General features: G+C 40.3%; 2 protein-coding genes across 3 annotated transcripts; one reads left to right on the top strand and one right to left on the bottom strand.

Moving 5' to 3' along the window:
• The first annotated feature begins 58 nt into the window (after positions 1 to 58).
• On the top strand, positions 59 to 6,935 carry pex16 (peroxisomal biogenesis factor 16). Its single transcript, XM_051378272.1, has 11 exons — positions 59 to 191; positions 310 to 345; positions 1,049 to 1,125; positions 1,475 to 1,608; positions 2,349 to 2,449; positions 2,800 to 2,880; positions 3,688 to 3,840; positions 4,274 to 4,346; positions 4,703 to 4,822; positions 5,154 to 5,218; positions 6,014 to 6,935. Exons 1-11 carry the CDS (start codon positions 59 to 61, stop codon positions 6,070 to 6,072), a joined length of 1,032 nt encoding a protein of 343 aa, XP_051234232.1. The 3' UTR covers positions 6,073 to 6,935.
• On the bottom strand, positions 6,860 to 19,849 carry arfgap2 (ADP-ribosylation factor GTPase activating protein 2). 2 transcript variants are annotated; one of them, XM_051378268.1, is made up of 17 exons: positions 19,718 to 19,849; positions 17,046 to 17,164; positions 16,744 to 16,816; positions 16,439 to 16,570; positions 15,651 to 15,731; positions 15,192 to 15,297; positions 14,700 to 14,756; positions 13,469 to 13,513; positions 11,896 to 11,948; positions 11,017 to 11,153; positions 10,408 to 10,539; positions 10,138 to 10,266; positions 9,845 to 9,997; positions 9,561 to 9,687; positions 9,339 to 9,426; positions 9,042 to 9,166; positions 6,860 to 8,953 (listed from the first exon to the last, which is right to left on the bottom strand). In XM_051378268.1, exons 1-17 carry the CDS (start codon positions 19,787 to 19,789, stop codon positions 8,933 to 8,935), a joined length of 1,650 nt encoding a protein of 549 aa, XP_051234228.1. In that variant the 5' UTR covers positions 19,790 to 19,849; the 3' UTR covers positions 6,860 to 8,932. The 2 variants fall into 2 exon arrangements, with proteins under 2 accessions (XP_051234228.1, XP_051234230.1); XM_051378270.1 differs by lacking the exon at positions 13,469 to 13,513.
• Between the last annotated feature and the right edge of the window lie 1,339 nt (positions 19,850 to 21,188).

The raw sequence follows: 21,188 nt of genomic DNA, 5'->3' as shown, positions 1-21,188 counted from the left end.
CGGTACCACAGCGGACCGGGCCGATAGAGGGAGAGTGTGTGAGTCTGTGAGCGCAGGAATGTGTCCGCTGAAGGAGTGTCTCGATAAAGGGGCTCGGCTGTGGGCTCGGTACGCGGACTACGTCCGGAGGAACCCGGCGGCCACGGCGCAGCTGGAGAGCACGGTGCGGACGCTCTCATACCTGATCGCAGGTCAGTGACTGCAGCAGCTGCTAGACCTCCACCTGCACGCTGCTGCTGACCCCAGATCAGCTCCTGTAAGGTGTGCTCAGACTGACACACAGTTAATGTCGCCACTCTTCTGTTTCAGGGCGGTTCGCAGACTCCCATGAAATATCTGAGTTAGGTGAGTAGGAACTGTTTCCAGGGCCGTAAACACAGAGCGGGGCCCTTCAGGTGAGGGCCCCTCCCACAATGGGCCCTTCAGGTGAGGGCCCCTCCCACAATGGGCCCTCCTGAGGGCCTCAAACTGCCACCCAGGGCTGTATTATTCATATGGAAAGAAGCTGCAGGTCTTCAGGTGAACAGGTTCTACTGAGGTACTGTAGGGCTGCAGAGGCAGAACACCTGGAACACCTGGAACACCTGGATCACCTGTGGTTAGTGCAGGAGGGAACTTTATACATCAGTACTGTCACCATTAGTTTATGATGATGTTCAGCCCTACCAGCTTCTATATTATCACCGATCAATCAATATCAGCTCATCAATGTAGCGTTTGTCCACCAGAGAGCGCTGTTTTACTTTACTACAGTCTAACACAGAGTTTATTTATTTCCTTCTGCAGCACGAAGAATATTAAAACCTTTGACTGGCATCAGAATTTAAACCAGTTTTATTGTGCAAACGTAGTAAAAATCCAATATATTATATTTATTATGGTGCCTGGAGACGTGGGTGTGCTCTTATAGATTAATGATTAATGAGAGAAATAGTTTATTCACACAACATGATAGTAAAATATTCTGTTACGTGATTCCAGTGACACACAATGAATGGTACATGATCAATATATTGGCTGATACACTCCCTGTCTGTGTCTCTTTAAGTGTACTCTGCCTCCAACCTCCTGGTGCTGTTTAATGACAGTATTCTGCGTAAAGGCCTGAGATCTGCCTTCCCTGTGGTGAGCAACAACCGCTTCATCATCAGATCTCAGATTACAGTCACAGAGAAATAAATGCTTCTGATACAGCCGGTGCTCCGAGGTTGGCCTGGATTATACACACCGGCCTCAATCTGAAGGATGATGAGAAATAGAAGTGATGACGGACTAATTCTGAATATACCAAAAGAGTTGCATCTTTGTTTTCCAGTTTTCTTATTTAAAAGTATTACAAAGAGTTTTTTTAAACAGATAAATGTTGTCACTTGGGGATGAGTGTCGTTAGGATTTAATTAATACTCCGACTTATCGATACTCTGAGGTCAGAATCCATCAGTGATGCTCATTTGTCTTCTCTGGGTGTGTCCAGTCTCTCTCCCAGCAGAGGCTCCTGACCTGGCTGTCTGTGTTGGAGTATGTGGAGGTTTTCCTGGAGATGGGGGCCTGCAAGCTGTGGGGCGAAGCGGGCCGCTGGCTGGTGATCGGACTCATTCAGATCTTTAAGTACGGTTTCCCTTCCCGGTGACCTGAAGCAGAATATTTCCCTTGTTTGCATTTTAAACGTACTACAAGCTGTTTTTAACCGGCTCAGTTTAAGACTGACGCCGTTATATGACCTACATAAACAAAGAGCAGTGAGAAGCGTGGCTGTTTCTTATTGTCGGATTCCCCTTAAATTCAATGAAACAAGGCAGTAGGAACACTACTGCTTCTGTCCACAGGGGCCGAAAAATAGCCAATGAAGTGAATAATATATGGCCAAAAGTATGTGGACAACCCTGTTTGTGGAGAGCCTTTCCTGTTTCAATATGCCATCCATAAAGAAACTGTCTGCACAGAGCCCTGACCTCTGACCTCAACCTTATCTCACAACCTCTGAACTGGATGAACTGGAGCAACGGACCCTGAGTCAGACTTTATCAGCCGGCATCAGTGTTGGACCTCATTAATGCTCTTCTGTCTGAATGGGAGAAAAACCCCCGCAGTCAGGTTGTAAACGCTGAACGACTGGAGGCATGAAGTGTCCACATACTTCTGGCCATGTGATGTATAAGCATTGATAAATACACAGAAGACAGTGCCCCAGTTTAAAGTGTGTGCTTTGTGACCTCATTTATTGGTTAAACTTCTGGTGTTTTGTATCAAATATTAGAAGATAAAGTTTAATAGAAACTCCAGATGTTGTATCTGTAATCACTCTTTAAGGTAGTATGAATCATTAATCCCTCTCCTGTCTCTCTCAGGGCGATATTTCGCATCGTGCTTCTTTTGTGGTACAAATCTGGCATCCAGACTTCACCTCCCATAAACCCTCTGGACAGAGGAGCAGATTTAGTCAGTGAAGGTCAGTTCTCTTCTCTTTCTCACTGGCTGCTCTCCTTCCAGACAACGTGATCTGTTCCTGAGAGAGTTTGTGTCTGTTGTCCAGCATTAAAACATTTCACACATCAGCGTGTCAGCATTGTCACTGTTGGTGTGTTTACATGCTGTTAATCCACCGACGTCTCTCTCTTTCTCTTTACATTACAAATAGTTGTGAATCACACGCGTTTAAACTTTAAACAGCAGTGTTGTGTGTACAGCTTACAGCTCCCCAGTGGCCGAATGATGCTGCTTTAAACTACACTTCACTTCCTGCGCTGTGCATTTAGGAAGCGATGTATGTGCAATGAGTTTCCTGCGTCTCCTCCACAGATGACGCTGACGGGGAGCAGCAAGACGACGCCTGCTTTGTGGGTCAGAGGTCAGGGCGGTCCATCAGGCCTCTGGGCAGCGGTGAGGCAACTTCAATCTCTTTTTTTTTAATCGCTGCAGTTGTTTGAACTTGAAATGTAATATCCTTTGGCGTAAGAATTCGAGCTTCTTAAGCATCCGTGCGACTGAGCGTTGGTGTGAGTATTCGGTTTCAAACAAAAGCCTGTTCACCAGAAACAGGAGAGGCTGCCAGCCGGGTTGCACAGACGCTGCTCCGGAGCCTCAGCACTTCGGTTTCATGTTCACCTGAAGTCGTCGCTCACTCAAAATACAACAAATTACTCCTGTATCAGATTCCTAAGTGTCACTGTGACTGAGGTTATCCTGTATCCTTTCTTTCACTCAGACGGTAACTTAAAGGGAGAGTTCACCACAAAACCAAAAAGACATTTTTCCTCCTACCTGCAGTTATCCATGCAGATGGTTTGGGAGATGTCTGCCCTCTCGGCAGTATAATGGAACCAGATGTGAGGGCCATCTAGACCTTGTTGAGAGCAGTTTCATGTAGGAACTATTTTCTTTCTACCGAACTACACACTCCAACTGTAGCTGAACGTAAGCTGCCTCAGCGGTGGTAGGTGAGCTGGTTACAGCTCAGCCGAGGAGGACGCCATCAAAGTTCACATCCTGTGCCATCACAAGCCTCTCGAGTAGATGCACGCTTCCTTCTGCGCAGGGATACGTAGAAAGAAAATAGTTCCTACATGAATGTTTAATAACCAATACCAGCTGTTTCGCACCACTGTTGACCTTTAACACCCTGCGCTAGGTGACTTTCACTGTTTACTGACCTTTCACGTGTCCATGTTTGTCTCTGTGGTGTTCCAGCCCCCTCCCTGCACGCCCGGCAGTGGGGAGCGCCGAGTCAGAGGAAGAGGAGGAGCAGCCTAAGTGGGGAGAAGCTCCACAGCAAGCCGACACAGATGAGCCTTCAGGAGACCGTCGCAGAGTCGGTGTACATCGGACGGCCGCTCGTGCACTGTATCCTGATATATATTATATAAATATATATATCCCTATTGATTAGTTCTGTAGAAATATAGTTCATTGTTAAACTATGTATAAACTATTACTGCTGTTCCACTGCAGTGTTTGTTGACCTGCGCTGATTGAGGATTGGGAAGTTGTCTTTCATTAATTGCGTCGACCTCTAGATGGCAAACTGTTGCAAGCTGTAGCTGTGTCACTCTGCAGGAAAGGCCTGATGTCTATAAATAGGAACCCCCCCCACCACCACCAACGTGCTGTATGAGCACATTTAAATCGACCTTATAAAACAGACAGGAGGCCGACAAATTGACCTGTAGTCAAACACTTTAACTCTGTCTGTTAAATACAAATGTGGATCAGTATGTTTTAGCTGGAGACCTTTTTATTGGACAGTTTTTCCTTAATGAACCCTTCCTGGCTGCAGTGCTCTGCCTCGGACTCTGTGGGAAACAGTCCTGGAAGCCGTGGCTCGTCTCTGGAGTCCTCGAACTCTCCAGGTATCCAAGCTCCGTTCCCGTTCGTCCAATCAGAAATCATTACATTTTAAAAACACCATGTCTGCTCTTCATCTTCACAGTGCTAGTTATTAATATACAAAGATATATATGAAGTTATCTTTAAAGGAAAACTCTCCTCCAAAGTTAGAACAGATGCAGATCACAGGCTGTCTTTCCTTCAGCTCTTCTGGGTCATTCAGGATCTTTTAAGATGTCTGTCAGACTCGACAGGTGAATGATGGGTTATGAAAACATAGAGCTCAGATAAGCATCCTGTCAGGCTCTCATTCTCCTTTGTGCTTCTACCAAATTACAGTTTGAGAAGTTATTCCAGTTATTTGTCCTCCTTCCTTTAGCTTCGCTGTACTCGGCGATAAAAAGTTTCAAAATCGATGGGAGAGGAACGAGATGAGGAGGAGAACATTTCTTCTGCTGTACTACCTTCTGCGGTCACCCTTCTATGACAAATACTCAGGGTAAGTATCTTATTAATAGTTCATTTATTTATATTTTCATAAAATGTCAGAGCATTGTGGGTAAATGCCCGTCACAGGCCCCGGTCTTCAGTTTGTATATGACGTCCAATTAACAACCCAAAACCCCCAAAAAGTTTAATTTACATTTATATAAAACATAGAAAAGCACCTAATCTTTACATTTCAGAAGCTGAGCCAGAGAAAGTTCAATCGTTGTTGGGGACCAACTGATCGATCAATCGTTTCAGCACTTTATGAAACACCAGTTTTGAAAGAATGAATGCAGTTTGAAACATTTGTTGGAACTTGAACTTTGTCTCCTCGTCTGCAGGGAAAAGATTCTCTTCCTGCTCAAACTTCTGGCCGATCACGTTCCAGGAATTGGCCTTGTGGCGCGTAAGTACTGCAGTCAGGTCACCTCCAAACACGAGCCCCTGAAAGTATTTCTACAGCACATTAAATATTCATGACTTATGAAATATATATATATATATATATATATATATATATCAATAAATGTAAGTTCAGAGGGTTAAACCCCCTGAGAGTCTGCTCCATCGGGACTGTGGGTGTGGGTGCAGATCACATTTGATTGATGGTGCTGACATAAGTAACAACCCCACAACTGTCATCAGGTTTTGATTTAAATGCACAGAAGTATGTGATGTCACCTTTTTCTTATTCAGCACCGCCCACTTCAAGACCAAATTTCAAGAATTTAGACCAAACGCATCACACTAAATAAAGTGTTAGGACACAAATGGATTAAAGTGACACTTTAAAGTGAATTCAGTTCAATAAAATCACCAAAGTCAGCAGGATTCGTCCTCTGGGGGCCACAAATGTCTTAATGGCAATCCATCCAGTAGTTTTTTAAATATTTCTGTATGGACCAATATTTATTTCTATATTTAGCCACTTTTTTACTCATTTCCGTCATCACAAATGTCAGTGTAATTTGGAAGGAGGCTTTATCACTTTTCGAACTGAACCCGGATTCTCTATCGCCACTTGTTGCCAAAATGGCTCCTGTTATATAATGATAGCCCAAATATAACTCGTAGCAACTTATTAAGACAGTAACTGCATTTTATGAATAATACCAATGCACAGTTCAGCGTATTCCAATCTGTTCCACTCTCGTATGATGAGCTCAGAACGGTTCTTGTTCTGATCCTGTTATCTGTTCAGGCCCTCTGATGGATTACCTCCCCACCTGGCAGAAGATCTACTTCTACAACTGGGGTTAAAAGCTGCTGGACGCTCCCATCTTTAACATTTCTGCAAGTCAACAAGGACGAGGACCGAACTGTGGCGCCTACAGGGACAGAGACACTTGCCATTAACTTCCCAAAAATCTGATAAAATTATGTGGAAGTGATTACCACCTCTTACTGACAGCGAGGACCTGATTAATAACAAAATATCTCAATGTAACACTGACGTGATTATCACATTATATTCAGTAAACAGCAGATTTTTCTGTTTTTTTTCCTCCAGGTTTTCTGACCTTGTTTCTGACACTATAAAACACTGCTAAAAAAAAATCTGCCTCACATCTGAGGCATGTTGGAGAACTTAATTCTTAAGTTCATGATGTACGCCACTGTCTGTACAGTTTGTGATATATGGAAGAATGTTTTTGTGAGCACTGTTGTCTTTATCATTTCATTCTGTTCACGTCAAGAGATGCTGCAGCGACAGGTGAGCGCCGTTTGTGGGGAACAGGCGTCAGCAGTTCGCTGCAGGGCAGAAATGTTTCAAGAGGACTCAAAACGAAGGAGCGATGACTGAGAAGCACATTAAAGTTGAGCGACAAGTCTCTCAACACGTCGTTCCCACCAGCAGGCACTGAATTCCCAGTCCATGACTCAGTTCTGGACGTTGTTCATGCGCATACACACAATGAGCTATTGTAAAATACCAGCGGAAGCACATTATACAGCATGAAATCTTGAAACAGCAAAACAGCTTTTTAAGGGGGTGTGTGTGCATACGTGCGTGTGTGTGTGTTGGACTCAGTGACCAGAACACGGCTGAGGTTTTCAATCTTTATTAACATACTGAATAAGTTTCTTTTTTGTAGCCTACAAATAAATAGTTGAATGTTTCATCCTTTGGGTCCACGTGGTTGTTACTTGTTGGAGAGTTTCTGGAGGGTGGGACACACACGGGCATGGCCACGCTAGGAAAAATGACACTCTGATCTATCAAAGAAAATTACAAACCGGATTCCACCTCATCTACCGCTCAATAACTCGTTGAATGTAAAGTCTGCTGGGAACAGGGAGGTGAGGGTACTGTCGGTTTGTCTGGATCACAGAGGTTCACACTAGACAGGTTTGGTTGTATTCGCTTGCATGCTACCTGGTCCTGGAATTTAATTTGTCAGCTAACCAGAGATATATTTAAAGGGCTCCTCCTCATTATCAGTCATAGGCACAACCATCATGATTCAGTTTACACCTCGAATGTCAGGAATATTTTTCATTGGCTCAAACTGAACAGATTAAAATGTAAACTGAAGACGTCAGCCTTCAAAATAAAAGGTCATAAACTGTTAAGTGAACTAAAGGCAGCGCAATGTTAAAACGCCTCGTTTCTTTGAGAGCTGAGGTACCAGGTATCGAGGCAGACTTCAGATTCAACCAGCGACACTCAAAGTGAATCTTCTTCTTTAAAGGTTGTAAAATGGAGATGCATAGTCAAAACAGTATCATTGTTTGTGAGCTGGGGCTAAGCATGTTCTGTCTGACGTCTGTATCCAGACTTATTCTACTTTAAATGACACTTCATGTTCATCCGATGTGTCTTTTATTTACTGTTTGGGTTTAATGCTCAATTTAAAATCTCCCAATTCCTGTGCACTGCGACCAAGTTGGAGGTATTTCTCTCTGCGGCGCTCCCTGGATTCACAGGTCCAGTGTCTAACACTGAGGAGGGTCTGACAGAGATGGAATATAATAATATTCATAGGTTTGTTTTCTTTAGTGTATAATCACCTGAATATAAGAATTGTGTTTTCGTTACTTTAGAATGAGTTGGTTTTATCTAAAGAAGCGCCAGGACAAACCGTAGTTTCTCCTACATGCTGTTAATTATTAAGCTGTATTCAAATGGGTCCGATCTGCAGCTTCACACTGGTCCTTCAAAGGTCTTTTAAAAAGCTCCAGTGTGTGGGATTTAGTGGCATCTAGTGGTGAAGCTGCAGATTGCAACTGTAGATTAAACGCAGCTCATTCTAAAGCAACAAAGACGCAATGACTCTGACTTTCAGCTGATTATACACCAATAAAAACACATGTATGAATAATATCTTACATTTCTGACTATAGATCCTCCTAAATGTTATGTAACTTTAATTATTTAAAAAAAAGATATATAATAAATAACCATAGCAGCTAGGAGATCAAATGTCTGATGCTCCAGTGTTTCAGAATATAAACCCAGACAGAAACGCTTCATTCCAAACTCACAAACCGTCTGAAACTGTGAAGACAGTTGGCTGTCAGTGCTTTATGTGAATGAATAAAAAACAACCTGTGGACAAACTCAAAGTGAACAGCAGTGAATCGAACACTAAACGCAAAAACACGGTGGATTCTTGTTCGAATTAACTCTGAAAATTGAAAATATATACTGCACCTTTTTTAATATCACAATAAAAACAAAACAAAAAAAAAAAAGACTTAAGCATAAAGTATTTGATAATATGAATCAAAAACACTTTGATTTATGTATAAGGAATAAAATATAGTAGAATTAACTCCGACGTAATTTTGAAAACTAAGACCAAAAAAAAAAAGATTCTCGACAGTAAATTACAACGTAACTCTTAGTTTTAAAAAGATTACACCCTGTGATGGTTTCCTAAGAGTCTGCAAATGAGAATGAGAGAAGAAAATACTGTCTCACTCCTGTAAAATTGTCTGTAGAAGAGGACAGGTGAGAATTCTCTTTTCCCCATGCAATCCTTCCCGCTCCCCGTCTCTCTCTCCCGTTCCCGTCTACTCCGCCCAAATGCTTGTGTCAGTGAGGAGGCTGGTTGGCTCTACACAGGCGTTAGTTAGTATGTCTTCCCACAGGTTGGTGCTCCGCTCTCGGGGCTGATCAGTAGGCGCCGTAGCGATCCTGGAAGAAGGCAGAAAGATGAGCAAACATTTGTGCAGAGGCGGATGAAGATATCCAGATGTTGGCGTGAGGATGACGGATGTCTCACCTGGATTGTATTCATCACGCCGTTGGCGAGGACAGCCATCTTCCCCGCTACAGTCTTCACTCCTTGTTTGAACTGTGCGATGTCCGGGCCGGAGGGGAGCACCCCGTCGAAGCCTGATGCCCGTCCTGAGAGGACAGGAAGTGGGACACATAGTCAAATCAACGCCATACACGATATAGGGTCTGTTTCTATTCTAGCTCTAAATAAACTGTTTATAAAAAGACTGTTTGATACAGAATGTATGAAACAAATCAATGCAGAAAGACGGAGCAATGTTTGCTGAAAACTACAGATTACCTTTCTGGTCACTGTCATCCCCAAACAGGTCAGCTGAACTGATGGAGGTGCTTCCAGACATGTTCTCTAGTCTTGTCTTTGCATCATACTGAAAGAAGAAGAAACTAAAGTCAACATCAGGATAATAACAGAACACAGTTTTACACAGAATCTCTCTCTGGGATTGTTGCTTTAAAAAGAGAGTTTAGTGATCTGAAGTGAAATGAAGATGAGGGTTCTCACCTCTGCGCTGCTCTCCCGGCCGAAGAACATGTCCGAAGAGATCGCCTTCGCATTTGCAAACTTCTGTCTGGCCTCGCTTGACTCTGACACTGGAGCCGAAACCTCGGCTTTTCTTCTGCTGGGAAGTCTGAAACACGAGAGCACACATCACCACCACTTTATTTTGTGTTTTATGATTATCTGCGAGGTAAAATGACTCATTTTGTAAATGGAGTCTGGTGGTAGTGAATTTGTATAACCTTTAAGGAATATAGACTAAAGAGAGTGAACATCTGTGTAGATACCTCTCTCCGATTGGCTGAATACTAGAGATGGTGACCTCCTCTTTGGGGTCCTCTTTCTCCAGAGCCCAGGAGGTGGTAAAGGAGGCGGTCCCTCCCTCAGTATCCCACCGGGATCCAAAACTGTCTCCCACTGTAAACGGGTTGTCCTTATACCTGAAACACCAAACATAACGGATTCATAACCGAGTCCCTGCTGGTCTGAGACGTCCCTTCAGCTTTCTCTACTGACATCTTCATTTCTGTGGTCGGAGAACAAAGTCTGAAGTAGATCAATAAGTAGGTGTCATACGTACTTTGGGGGTCCGGAGGTGAAACCAGGCTCATCAAACATGTCCAGTTTGGAGCGAGAGGAGGACTTGGCTCCGACAGGAGTTTCCTGCTCAATCACCTGCATCTCTGACATCACTGAGTGAGACACAGCGCTGAAACAGGAAACACACATTAAGAGATTATACATGTGCAGTTTCTCAATCCTGAACCCGTAAGGCCCAGATGGAAGGTATCCTCTGGCAGACAGCTCTGCTCTGAGGATAACAACAGAACAAGGTGTTGTATGTTGGTACCTCCTGGAGCCGAAGCCCATGCCCAGTCTCTCGGCCTGCTCTCTCTTCTTGCCTTCCAGGTTCTGAAGCTTCTTCTCCTCCACCTTCCTGTCGATCTCCAGCTCTTTGTAAGCCAAACGCATCGAGGCCACACTGCAACGTCAGGAAGTTCAGAGAAGTTTTAAAAATTGACACTTTTATTCAGAACAAGAGAGAGCGTGTTCTATCGGTTATTCTGGAAAACGAAGGATGGGAATTACAAAAACAAACAAAAATCAGACCCTTTACGGGGAACACTGATTAAATAATAAACGTATTAGGTTATAAACATGACATTTAAAACATTAGTAAAGCAGCAAACTGTGGGATTGTTGTGAATTTATTTCGACTAAACCAGAGCTGGTGATTGTTGGAAGAGTGGAAACACTAACAAAGACGGTTTGAAGTGTGTTTTATGATTATCTGCCAGGTAAAAAGACTAATCCTGGATGGATGGATGGATGGATGGATGCAGTGTGGTTTGCAAATGAATGTTGAATATATAACCTTTCTAGTTCTAATAATAATAATTTCAGTTAATAAAACAACAGTGTTAACGTAGACCTGAAAAGGGAAAAGAATATTCCTTACATGGACTCCTCAGCTTGTTTCTTGGCCTCAGCGGCCTGCTCCTCTCTCAGCTTCTCGGCCACTTGCGCCTGCTTCTCCACCTCCGAGAAACTCTTGCTGCTCACCTTCTGGGCACCGAGACCTTTCTTTGCACCGAGCTGCATCAATGTGGCACACAGATTAATTCCAGGTTAGATATTAAAGGTAAGAGAGCATCCTTTTATTTTGAACATGTTAAAGAAAAAAGATAAAATGAACTGAACGATTAACCTGTTACACAAAGTCAACAAATAAATCCTCCTAAAACACACAAATTCAATCTTACAGGTTTAAAAATGAGTAGGAGGAAGATAGGGAGGAAGGATCTATTTAAAGTATCCTCCAGTCAAAAAGAAAGAGAATGTACATATTCACAGATTCTGGGTTTTTGGCTGAGGGAGAAAGAGTAAAGGTCATTTTAAGATTTAACAGATAATTTACCTTTGTGTGTAAGGAGGTTTAGGTTTAGCATTGCACTCCTAATAACACTATCAGACTCGTGCAACTGGCCTGCTAACAGTTCATTCAGAGATTGTGTTACCATGTGATGCTACAAGCAGCTAATGCAGCCGGTCTCTAGCCTGCAGCAGAGATGAGCCGCAGATACACAGGTCTGGTAAGTTCATTTATTTTTAACTTCACGCCCCCAGATTCTCTACAAAAATGTCAACCTTGCAGTCCGACGCTGATTCAAGTGACTGATTTTGTGCAATTTCCTCTGGAGACACAAAAGACTCTTTTACACTTCCAGCAACACCTGTAAACACTTTAATGTGTAAGACTGGTTCTGCTGTAAGTGCTGTACCCAGTACGACAGCTCCTGGAACACAAGGTTTGTGGTTTGGTGAAAATAGGACTCACCCCTTTTTTGGCCGCCATGGGCTTCTTCTTTCCAATGATGGAAGGCTTCACATCTGTAACACAAGTGGCACAATCTGTTCAAAAACTGCAGGATGTTTACTCTCAACTGAGCCAAGTTTGAGAATGACTTTCACACTGAAGGAAAACACCAGCTCAGAAAAACAAGCTTAATATCTCCAACATCAGAGAAAGGGTTCGCACAAGAGTGAAATTCAACCAATTTCACTTCTGGATTATTATAAATGCAACTGCAAAAAACAAACTTCACACAATTTCTTTATAGCCACAGCAATCAATGTGTATTGTCGCAGTTCATTTTACCAACGGTTCATATTAACTTTGATTGTTCTGAATTATTCATAGACCATCTTACTGTTGCATAGCTGAAACAAAGACTTTGTTTCTTGTGCAACAGAACATTTGAGAATTAACTCTTTTAATACTTGAATAATGTGAGTATTTCATGTCAGTTTATAGTGTTTATACAACTATTATACAACATTTTGTTATTATGTTGAAGTTGCTGGCATATCTTTCTGGTTTTACATGTTTAAATTCTGATTCTTTAATACATCGTATTATTTTGTGGGGAAAAGAAAACGCTAGAACCTTTTTTTATATTCTATTTAATGCTCACAGTAGAATAAGCCACTATAAACCTTTACATAGAGTATATGTAACAACTGATGAACCACAATCAGGATGTTTTTTTGTTGTGTATTTAAAAACTGTTGAACCTCAATGAATAAGCCGTTGAATTGTTACAAACAACCTATAAACTATCTGTGGACAGACTATCCAAATAAAGAGGAACCAAAATATTAAAAGCTTTTTGGTTTACATGATGATGTTTGAAAATGAAGCATTTTTCAAGACGCACATTCAAATTCAAGCATGAATTCATAACCTTTAAAACACGCACAAACGCTGCTTTTATTGTTAATTCACCAAGTGCTCGCGCTCAGTTAAGGACATGTAAGCCAGCAGAGCTTCCGACCTGAGTTTCACAAACATCACCAGCAAGACAGAAAAACTCTGAAGCTCTCATAACACCGATGTTAGTTTGCTAGCAGGGCAGGAACTTAGATTACAGACCCTTTGGGGAACTAGGAATTTTCCAGAAACACCAGACGACTGACGCACACTAATTTTAAACACCTTTGTTCTAATTGGTGAGGGGAAATGTTACCTTCCGAGTTATGACGCCACAACAACAACAAGTCACATCTAAAAACGCTTGCAGCAAAAAGCTCAACCACACACTGATCACCTGCAGGTATGTCTGACAGCTTGATAATGGCCGTTCTCCTTTAACACAATGGGTTAGCCTCGGTTCAGTCCTGACTGAGAATACCAAGCTCTACCTCGTCAAAGAGCAACTTGTTCAACGGCAGGTGTTCACCCGAAATAGTACGCAACCATCGCAGGCTCTCCTGAGCGAGATATTTCCATTGCATGATAAGCGGAGCAGGGAGAATGGAAGGCGGCCGACGAGGTGTCAATGAAGCAAACACAACCATGCGTCTGAGGCATAAACCAGCCACTGCACACAATTAAAGTCCACACTAATCACCTTGGGATGTCCATCCTTCCTGTGACGACAGACGCATGGATTCCTCTACACGACAGAAGAAACCAAGTCACCACAATCACAATCCAAACACACAAAAATCTGATTTCAATGAGAATAATGAATAATGAATAACACACTGCTGAATGTTATATTAAATGTTGTTTCATCCATTTGTAGGGTTAAATATGTTCTTTTACTAGTGTTTCATTTTTAAATGTAGATTTCTGTGTTTGCCTGGCACAAAAGGGGGAATAAACAACAACAACAACAACAACAAACACTGGTATTGGCTGAATTGTTATTCTAAACTCTGTATTGGTATCTACCCAGAATTTCACAAGCTGTGCATCACTATTGCAAATTACTAATTCATTAATTGATCAGTTGACAGAAAAATAATAATAAGTGGCTATTTTAGTAATCGATTCATTTTATGTCAAACATTCCTGACTTTGAGCCTCTCCAGTGTGCTGCCCTTTCCACGTTATAATATTGTAAGCTGAAGATCTTTGACTTGAATTTTTTACTATTTATATTCATTCTATAGACCAAAAGATTAATTTACTATTCATTTTATTCGTTTGTAAATTCATCTCTCTTGGATTTAACTTTTTAAATCTGTGTTCTTATTTGTTGCATTTGTGTTATTTTAAACCTTTTGTGAAGCACATTGTTTTGCATTATTTGTATAGAATATGCTTAAGTATAAAACATTATTATTATTATTATTATTATTATTATTAATTGAGAAAATAGTCAGCAGATTAATCAATAAAAACAAGGACAGTGCACACTGCTTGGTGAATACAATTTGAATATAACAAGGTATGTGCATGTACTTTCTCATCATTGTGCAGATAATTATTACTCTGCACAAAGGATTGAAAAAGAGTCTGTGACTCTACGACTGAAACAATCAAACTGGAAAATGTCTCTGCAGGGTTATCTAGACAGTAAAACGCTTTGTAACTCTTTGAATGCTGTATGAATACAGTGTGTATCTACAGTGACTGTGTGGACAGTAAAATAGTTGTGGATAGACACACACAGATAAAGATACAGAGATACAGAGATGGAAAGACGCCGTGGGGCAAACCCTCTGAATAGGCACAAATGTCAAACACAGGAATGAGGGAAATTGCTGGTGACAGTGCTGAAGTTACATAAGAGCAGGGACTGATTGTGCCTTTTCTCTCAGAGAGGGCAGAGCTGAATCACGCAAATGACTCACCGATGGAGGCTTTGGGTGAGGTGCTCAGGCCGTCGATGCTGGGACCGTCCTCTGGCTCTAGAAAGGACCGGATGAAAAACATGTGAAGCAACACAAAATATCCCTCACTTTTATTTCACAGCTTCTTTAATTATCTAAACTGATCTTCATCATCTCAGGCTTCGGTTTCAATCAAATTAATTTGATAAACCCTATTTAGTGTTGCAACGCTGGGAGGTTTTCACAGTAGGACGACAGCGATGTTGTAGAATAACGTAGAGAAGCAAATAAACACGGTTTGATAACCATCAATATTTCAGGTACACTGCTGCAACCGAACCCTATCACATACAGCAGAATCCTCCTCAGCCAAACCTCGGACTTAAATCAGGACTCTTTAACACAGTCTCTCTCCTGCCTGTGCCCGATAACCCCCCATCACCACAGTAGAATATGTCTCTGTATGAGTGAACTGACTTTAATGTGAGAAACGTGTGTGTTTGTTTTACTAACGGTTGTCATCCTGGATTTTAGCCGTCGTGTCCATCAGCTGTGGGGTGACAGCGGCTCCGTTCAGCTGGGGCTCGGACAGCGGCGCCATGTTCCAGTCGTTAGCAGGCTGAAAGAAGAAATATCCGAGATAGATATATTTTCAAGTAAGTGCACAAGAACATATAAAACCAGGTCTTTTTTCCTTTAAATTACTGAAATCAAAGCAAATCAAACATTTGCACCAACCAACTTTTAAAGGTCATTTTAGGGATAGCAGTCTATGTGAGCGTATTACAGATAGATCAATTACAAACGTTTACAACAATAACAACTAATACTACTTCATTTAATGAAGATTATATTTCTCTATATTTTATTACAGTTTTTGCGGGCAACATTTTTATGTATTTGAGGCTTTTTTTTTTAAATCACAAACTTATTGACTGAAGATGGCATTAGTTTGCAGAAAAACAAACAAACCTGTGTAAGTTCTGCAAAAAAGTCTGCCTCCTTCTTCTCAGGAGCAGCAGGAGTGCTTCCTGTAGAGGAGTCGATCCAGAGCTGCAACGCGGGGGGAGGAGGAGGAGGAGGAGTGCTTGTTAGACGAAGAGACACTGTGGTGGTTTACTGCATGTGACGTGATCATCATACGCTGCGATGAGGGCACACTTTGTGGACTCTGAACTAAGATCCGCTAACAACACAGCTCAGACACGGATAATCACTTTACCACTCTTACGTAATCAATCAATGATCCACAGGAAATCGATTCATTTCTGTTATTTTGACTGTGAGTGTATCTGTGGCAGTGGTCACGTAATAATCACATATTAGTGGTAAGTTATTAGTGTGTTCCCAGTGTATTTCAGGCTACTGTGCTTTACTGTACCGACATCTGAGTGTACAATGAAGATACAGGCACACAGATCGTACTGTGTCTGTTCTCTGGCTGAGAACTAACTTCTCCAGTTAGGATTAATAAAGTAAACAGTAAAGTAGTAAAGTCATAGTCATTTACTATAGTAATAGTAAAGTCAAATAAAGTTTAAAAAAGGCCGAATTAAACCCACTTATGGCAGAAATCACTAGAGAACGAGGTTTACGTCTTTCACTGCCATCGAATGAAATCTGATAGTGTAGTTGTTTGTGTTCGGATGCATATAATAAACAAAAAAGGTGTCAGCACTGTAGCTTTACCAACACAGCCAGTCTACTGCCACATGATATGATTGATTACCCCAAACTGTTTCCCCCTGACTGATACTCACATCTGTGCCATATTTAGACAATGCAGCGTTTGCCTGCTGCCGGATCTTCTCTCTGTACATCTGGGCTGCACGGCTATTATACTTGGCGTTGGTGTCGTTTGTGGAGCAGCCATGCTGGCGGAAGAACGCCGTCTTCAGACAGAAGGAGGAAGGGAGTTATTGCATCACATCAAAGCCACAGAAATCTGGTCAAACAACACATTTAAAACAACAATTCCTAGAACACGGGACATGAACATGATCTTGTTTTTATTTCAATTCAAGCCTAACCTCTGTTTTTAATCAGACTGGTTAGCCTGACTTACCGCATTGGCATTTCCTCCAACCTGCATACATCTAAGCTGAAACCAGTTCCAGTTGGAGTCTAACTCAGTGGACCTGAGAGAACAAGGGAGGAATATGCAAAGTCATTAAATGTGTGTGTGTGAGTGTGTAGATTCTCAGTCATTCCCAATCTGTGGTTAAAACATAAAATCAGTCCTTAAACCACTGAATGCAGCCACTGTAACCGGCTATTAAAGCTCGAGCTTCAAGTGTTAAAGGAGGCCGCTCCATGATGACAGTTGACAGCTGTGATTATTGTGGCGGCGCACCGACGTCTACTCACCTGATGAAGCTGAGATGAACTCCCAGGGAGCGATGGATGCCGGAGCAGTCGATGCACAGGAACACACCATACGAGATACTCGCCCAGCTCGGGTTTTTGGCTGCACAGTCGAAACATACCTGTACACAAAGAAATGTGCATTTTATTGAACTGTTGTTACTGGGACAACTTTAATGAGATAAGATAAGCATCCAATGTCAGAACAGTAGTTACACGGTTTTGCAGCAACGTAATCACCATGATACTTCATATTTTCTCAATTATTAGTCATGATGACATATTCAAACAGCTTGTCTTGTCTTTTGGAGTCCAAAACTCAAAGATATTCAATTTATGATCATAAAATACAACAAAACCACCAACAAATCCCATTTTAGAAGCTGGAAGCAGTTCATTTTTGTAATTTCAGCTTGAAAAAATTACTTTTATTCATTATTCTATTATCGAATTGTTCCGCCGATCACCTAATCCTTTCAGCCTTTAAAACATATACCATACAACCACAGCCTGCCGTTGGCCAATTCTGGCCATAAATGTGTCTTCATCTCAACCATACTGTCACTATCACATTGTGTCTCAGAGGGCAATACAATGTGAACAACATCTGTCTGTAGACACTCAGTTCAGCGATGGAGAGACGTGCAGTCGGTGCCGTATGTACAGAGTGAGCAGTCGTTCCCAAACTAACCTTTAAAAGCTGAAAAAAGCAATTACATGTAAAAGAAAACACACACAGCTCTCCTGCTGTTGACAGAGAACACAAGAGAGCAAGACCGACCACTTCATAAGTGAGCAAACATGTAGATTTAACTGACATGTTTGAGGAGCATTACTCTTTGTTCCTTTTACTCACTGTTTAAAACCGACGTACATGCTGTCCTCCTTCTGAAATATATCTTGCTTGTTAATCCTATTTAAATAAATCATACTCAGACCTTTTTGACAGCAGACATTTAGACTTGTCAAAGCAGGGAAAGTGTGGAAGTTACACATGTTCAAGTAGTTTAATTGTCACATAATCAGGTACAAGCATAGTGAAATGCGTTTCTGTCAGCTCCTACAACTTGTAGAATAAAAACTATAAATAGAAAACTTATTCCAATACAAGGACAGAAGGTATTTAATTGTCATTTTACAACAATAATAACCCTCAGATACAGGTAAAGTATAATTCCGGCCTCTGGTGTAAATGTCCTTAAGGCAGACTGGGAAGAGTACCACCTATTGTACGTTCAGATTAACAGATCAATCCCTGTTTGACAAGTCAATCTGTGGGAAAGGTTCATCAAACTTAATACTTTAACTCCACATTATCCTGGTGGGGCTCGTAAGTAGACTCTATGTACGCACTGTAGATCTTTAACAAGGATAAAATATAAAGAGCTAAACTAAATCACCACAGGAATATTATGGTGAATGGACAATAAAGACACTCTGATGTTAAGATCAATCAATCAATAATTTAGTAATGAGCACAGTATGAGGGCAGTAGAGGATGGTGGGTAAATAATGTTCACAGATTATTAAGATAATGATCTTACAGTCTGTAGAACAGCAGAAACAATAAACACTGTACACATTCATTATTAACACTAACAATAATAAAACCTAACTTACATCATTTATATTATCTATATATCTATATATCTATATATAGATATATAGATATATATATAGATGAGATAATAAAGGTAAATATTCTCTCATTGGAGCTTCTCTTTAGATAATAAAAGTGTCTTTAAATGTTTTACTGTGGGTCTTTAATAAGGTGTTTTCTAATAAAAGGTGTTTTTAAGGGTTTAGTTGGACAAATGAAGGATTCTCTGGCTGACTCACATTAACAGGCTATTACATTTTATAGACTAAACAATTAACTGATTGATCTGGAAACTAATTAATAGATCATAAAAATAACAAAAGATACTAACAAGTGGGCAGGTGGATGATAATCAATGATTATATAGTTGATTAGAGTCCCAATTAAAGACCTTAATGAGGAAAAGGTTCCAGTGTGACAGAAACACACATTATTGATGAGATCAGCTCGGTTTAAAGAGTAAACAATAAACACAATAAAGAGTAAACAATAAACACAATAAACACATTAAAGAGTAAACAATAAACACAATAAAGAGTAAACAATAAACACAATAAAGAGTAAACAATAAACACAATAAAGAGTAAACATTAAAGAGTAAACAATAAACACAATAAAGAGTAAACAAACATTAATAAACTGAACACATCGTCTCTGCCACCATTAGCATTAGCATTAGCATCATACGGCTCAACGCTGTGACCTCGTTCAGACTTTAAATGTTAATAAACTCGGTTTATTTAAATAAAATATAAAGTTAAAGGTTAAAGGTGAGCAGTTACTGTCCCTGTGTGAGCGCAGTCCGGTCTGAGAGCTTCAGCAGCGGACACAGATCGTCTACGTGGCCTTTATGTTTCCACCGGTAAGCTAACAGTCGTTAGCATCGTTTCAGCTCTGTGCAGCCGGGCCTGGCAGCTAGCGAGCTAACGGAGCTAACGGAGCTAACGGAGCTAACGGAGCTAACGGAGCGGGAACGAGGCCAACCGCCGCCGCGGGAGCTCCCCGGTAACCGGGCCGCCGCCGCCGCCGCCGCCGCCGCCGCGGGCTGTGTGTCCGCGGGCTGTGTGTCGCTCACCTTGTTGGTCGGAACCGATCTGAGTCTCTTGAAGATTGTGAGGATTTCAGTCTTATTTGGTTCCGCAGCCATCTTGCCACTGTGACAGATATCCGTCCGCTGACGTCAGTACGGGTCGCCGTGTGCCGCAAATCTACGGAACGCGACGCAAACGCGCTGCCTGAATCTGCTCTTTGCTTAAATCTCTGATTTTGTTAAATAACGAAGAAAAGTAATTCCCTACTGAGTCACTATGAAAAGTTTCTTCCCTGAAGCCCCTGTTTGAACTATTTATTTATTTATTTATTTTAATCATTATTATTATTTATTTATTTTTATTATTATTCATTTTAACTATTATTATTATTCATTTTTATTATTATAATTCATTTTAATTATTATTACTTATTTTAATTATTATTATTTATTTATTTTTATTATTATTCATTTTAATTATTATTATTATTTATTTATTTTTATTATTATTCATTTTAATTATTATTATTCATTTTAATTATTATTATTTATTTTAATTATTATTATTTATTTATTTCAATTATTTATTTTAATTATTATTATTTATTTTAATTATTATTTATTTATTTTAATTATTATTTATTTATTTATTTATTTATTTATTTATTTATTTATTTTTAATTTGTACTCTATCTTTGATTTATTTATTATTTATGTCACCAATGTGCTGATTGTTATTGTATACCTTGTAGTTTTGTAAATTTAAATTGTTCAATAAATAAACAAAAAAATAAATAAAATAATCTAAGGAAAGCGAAAGGTCAATAAACAGTCGCTGCTTACACACGCAGACTGATGCTTGGTGCCTACAAATAATTAATATTAAAAACAATTTTCTCCATTTTCACTCAGTTATATCCGCCTATTGGCTGACCCTGTTCTACCGCTCAACCAATCAGCGTTAAGCCCTTAATTGGATCAAAGAGAAGATTAGTTAGGTCTATATCTTAAGTATCCAAACCACTAGGCTTTGTATCTTATTCTTTTCTTTATGTGCAATTATAATATTAACAAATCACTCAAGTTGTTTTTCATCACCTCTTACATAATTCATATAGAATAACTGTATACTGTAATATTGTATAAACACACATCTATTTTTTTCCAAAGGGATTCAATTACTTATTTTCTTATGATTTTTTATTTATTTATTTATTTACATCCCTGTTGTATCAATAAATCCATTAAAAATATAATTACATCACTACATATTTTTTCATTCTGAAACCACTCTGTGTATTATAATTATAACTTTTATCTATTAAATTAAATCAAATCAAACAACTACTGTTGTGTGGCTTTTTTATTAGCGGCCATATTGATGAACATTTTGTTTTATTTTGTATCCTAGATGATGATAAAGGTTTGAAGTCTCAGTCATATTATATTTACATGGAATATTTCCAATCTTGTAATTTTAATGAATGCAAATTAACAGCCGTGAAAAGCTTTCACA

The sequence above is a fragment of the Dicentrarchus labrax genome, unplaced genomic scaffold (genome assembly GCF_905237075.1).
Source record: "Dicentrarchus labrax unplaced genomic scaffold, dlabrax2021, whole genome shotgun sequence".
NCBI classification, from domain to species: domain Eukaryota; kingdom Metazoa; phylum Chordata; class Actinopteri; family Moronidae; genus Dicentrarchus; species Dicentrarchus labrax.
Note: the sequence above shows the minus strand (reverse complement) of the source record. Positions and strands in the feature narration are given on the sequence as shown.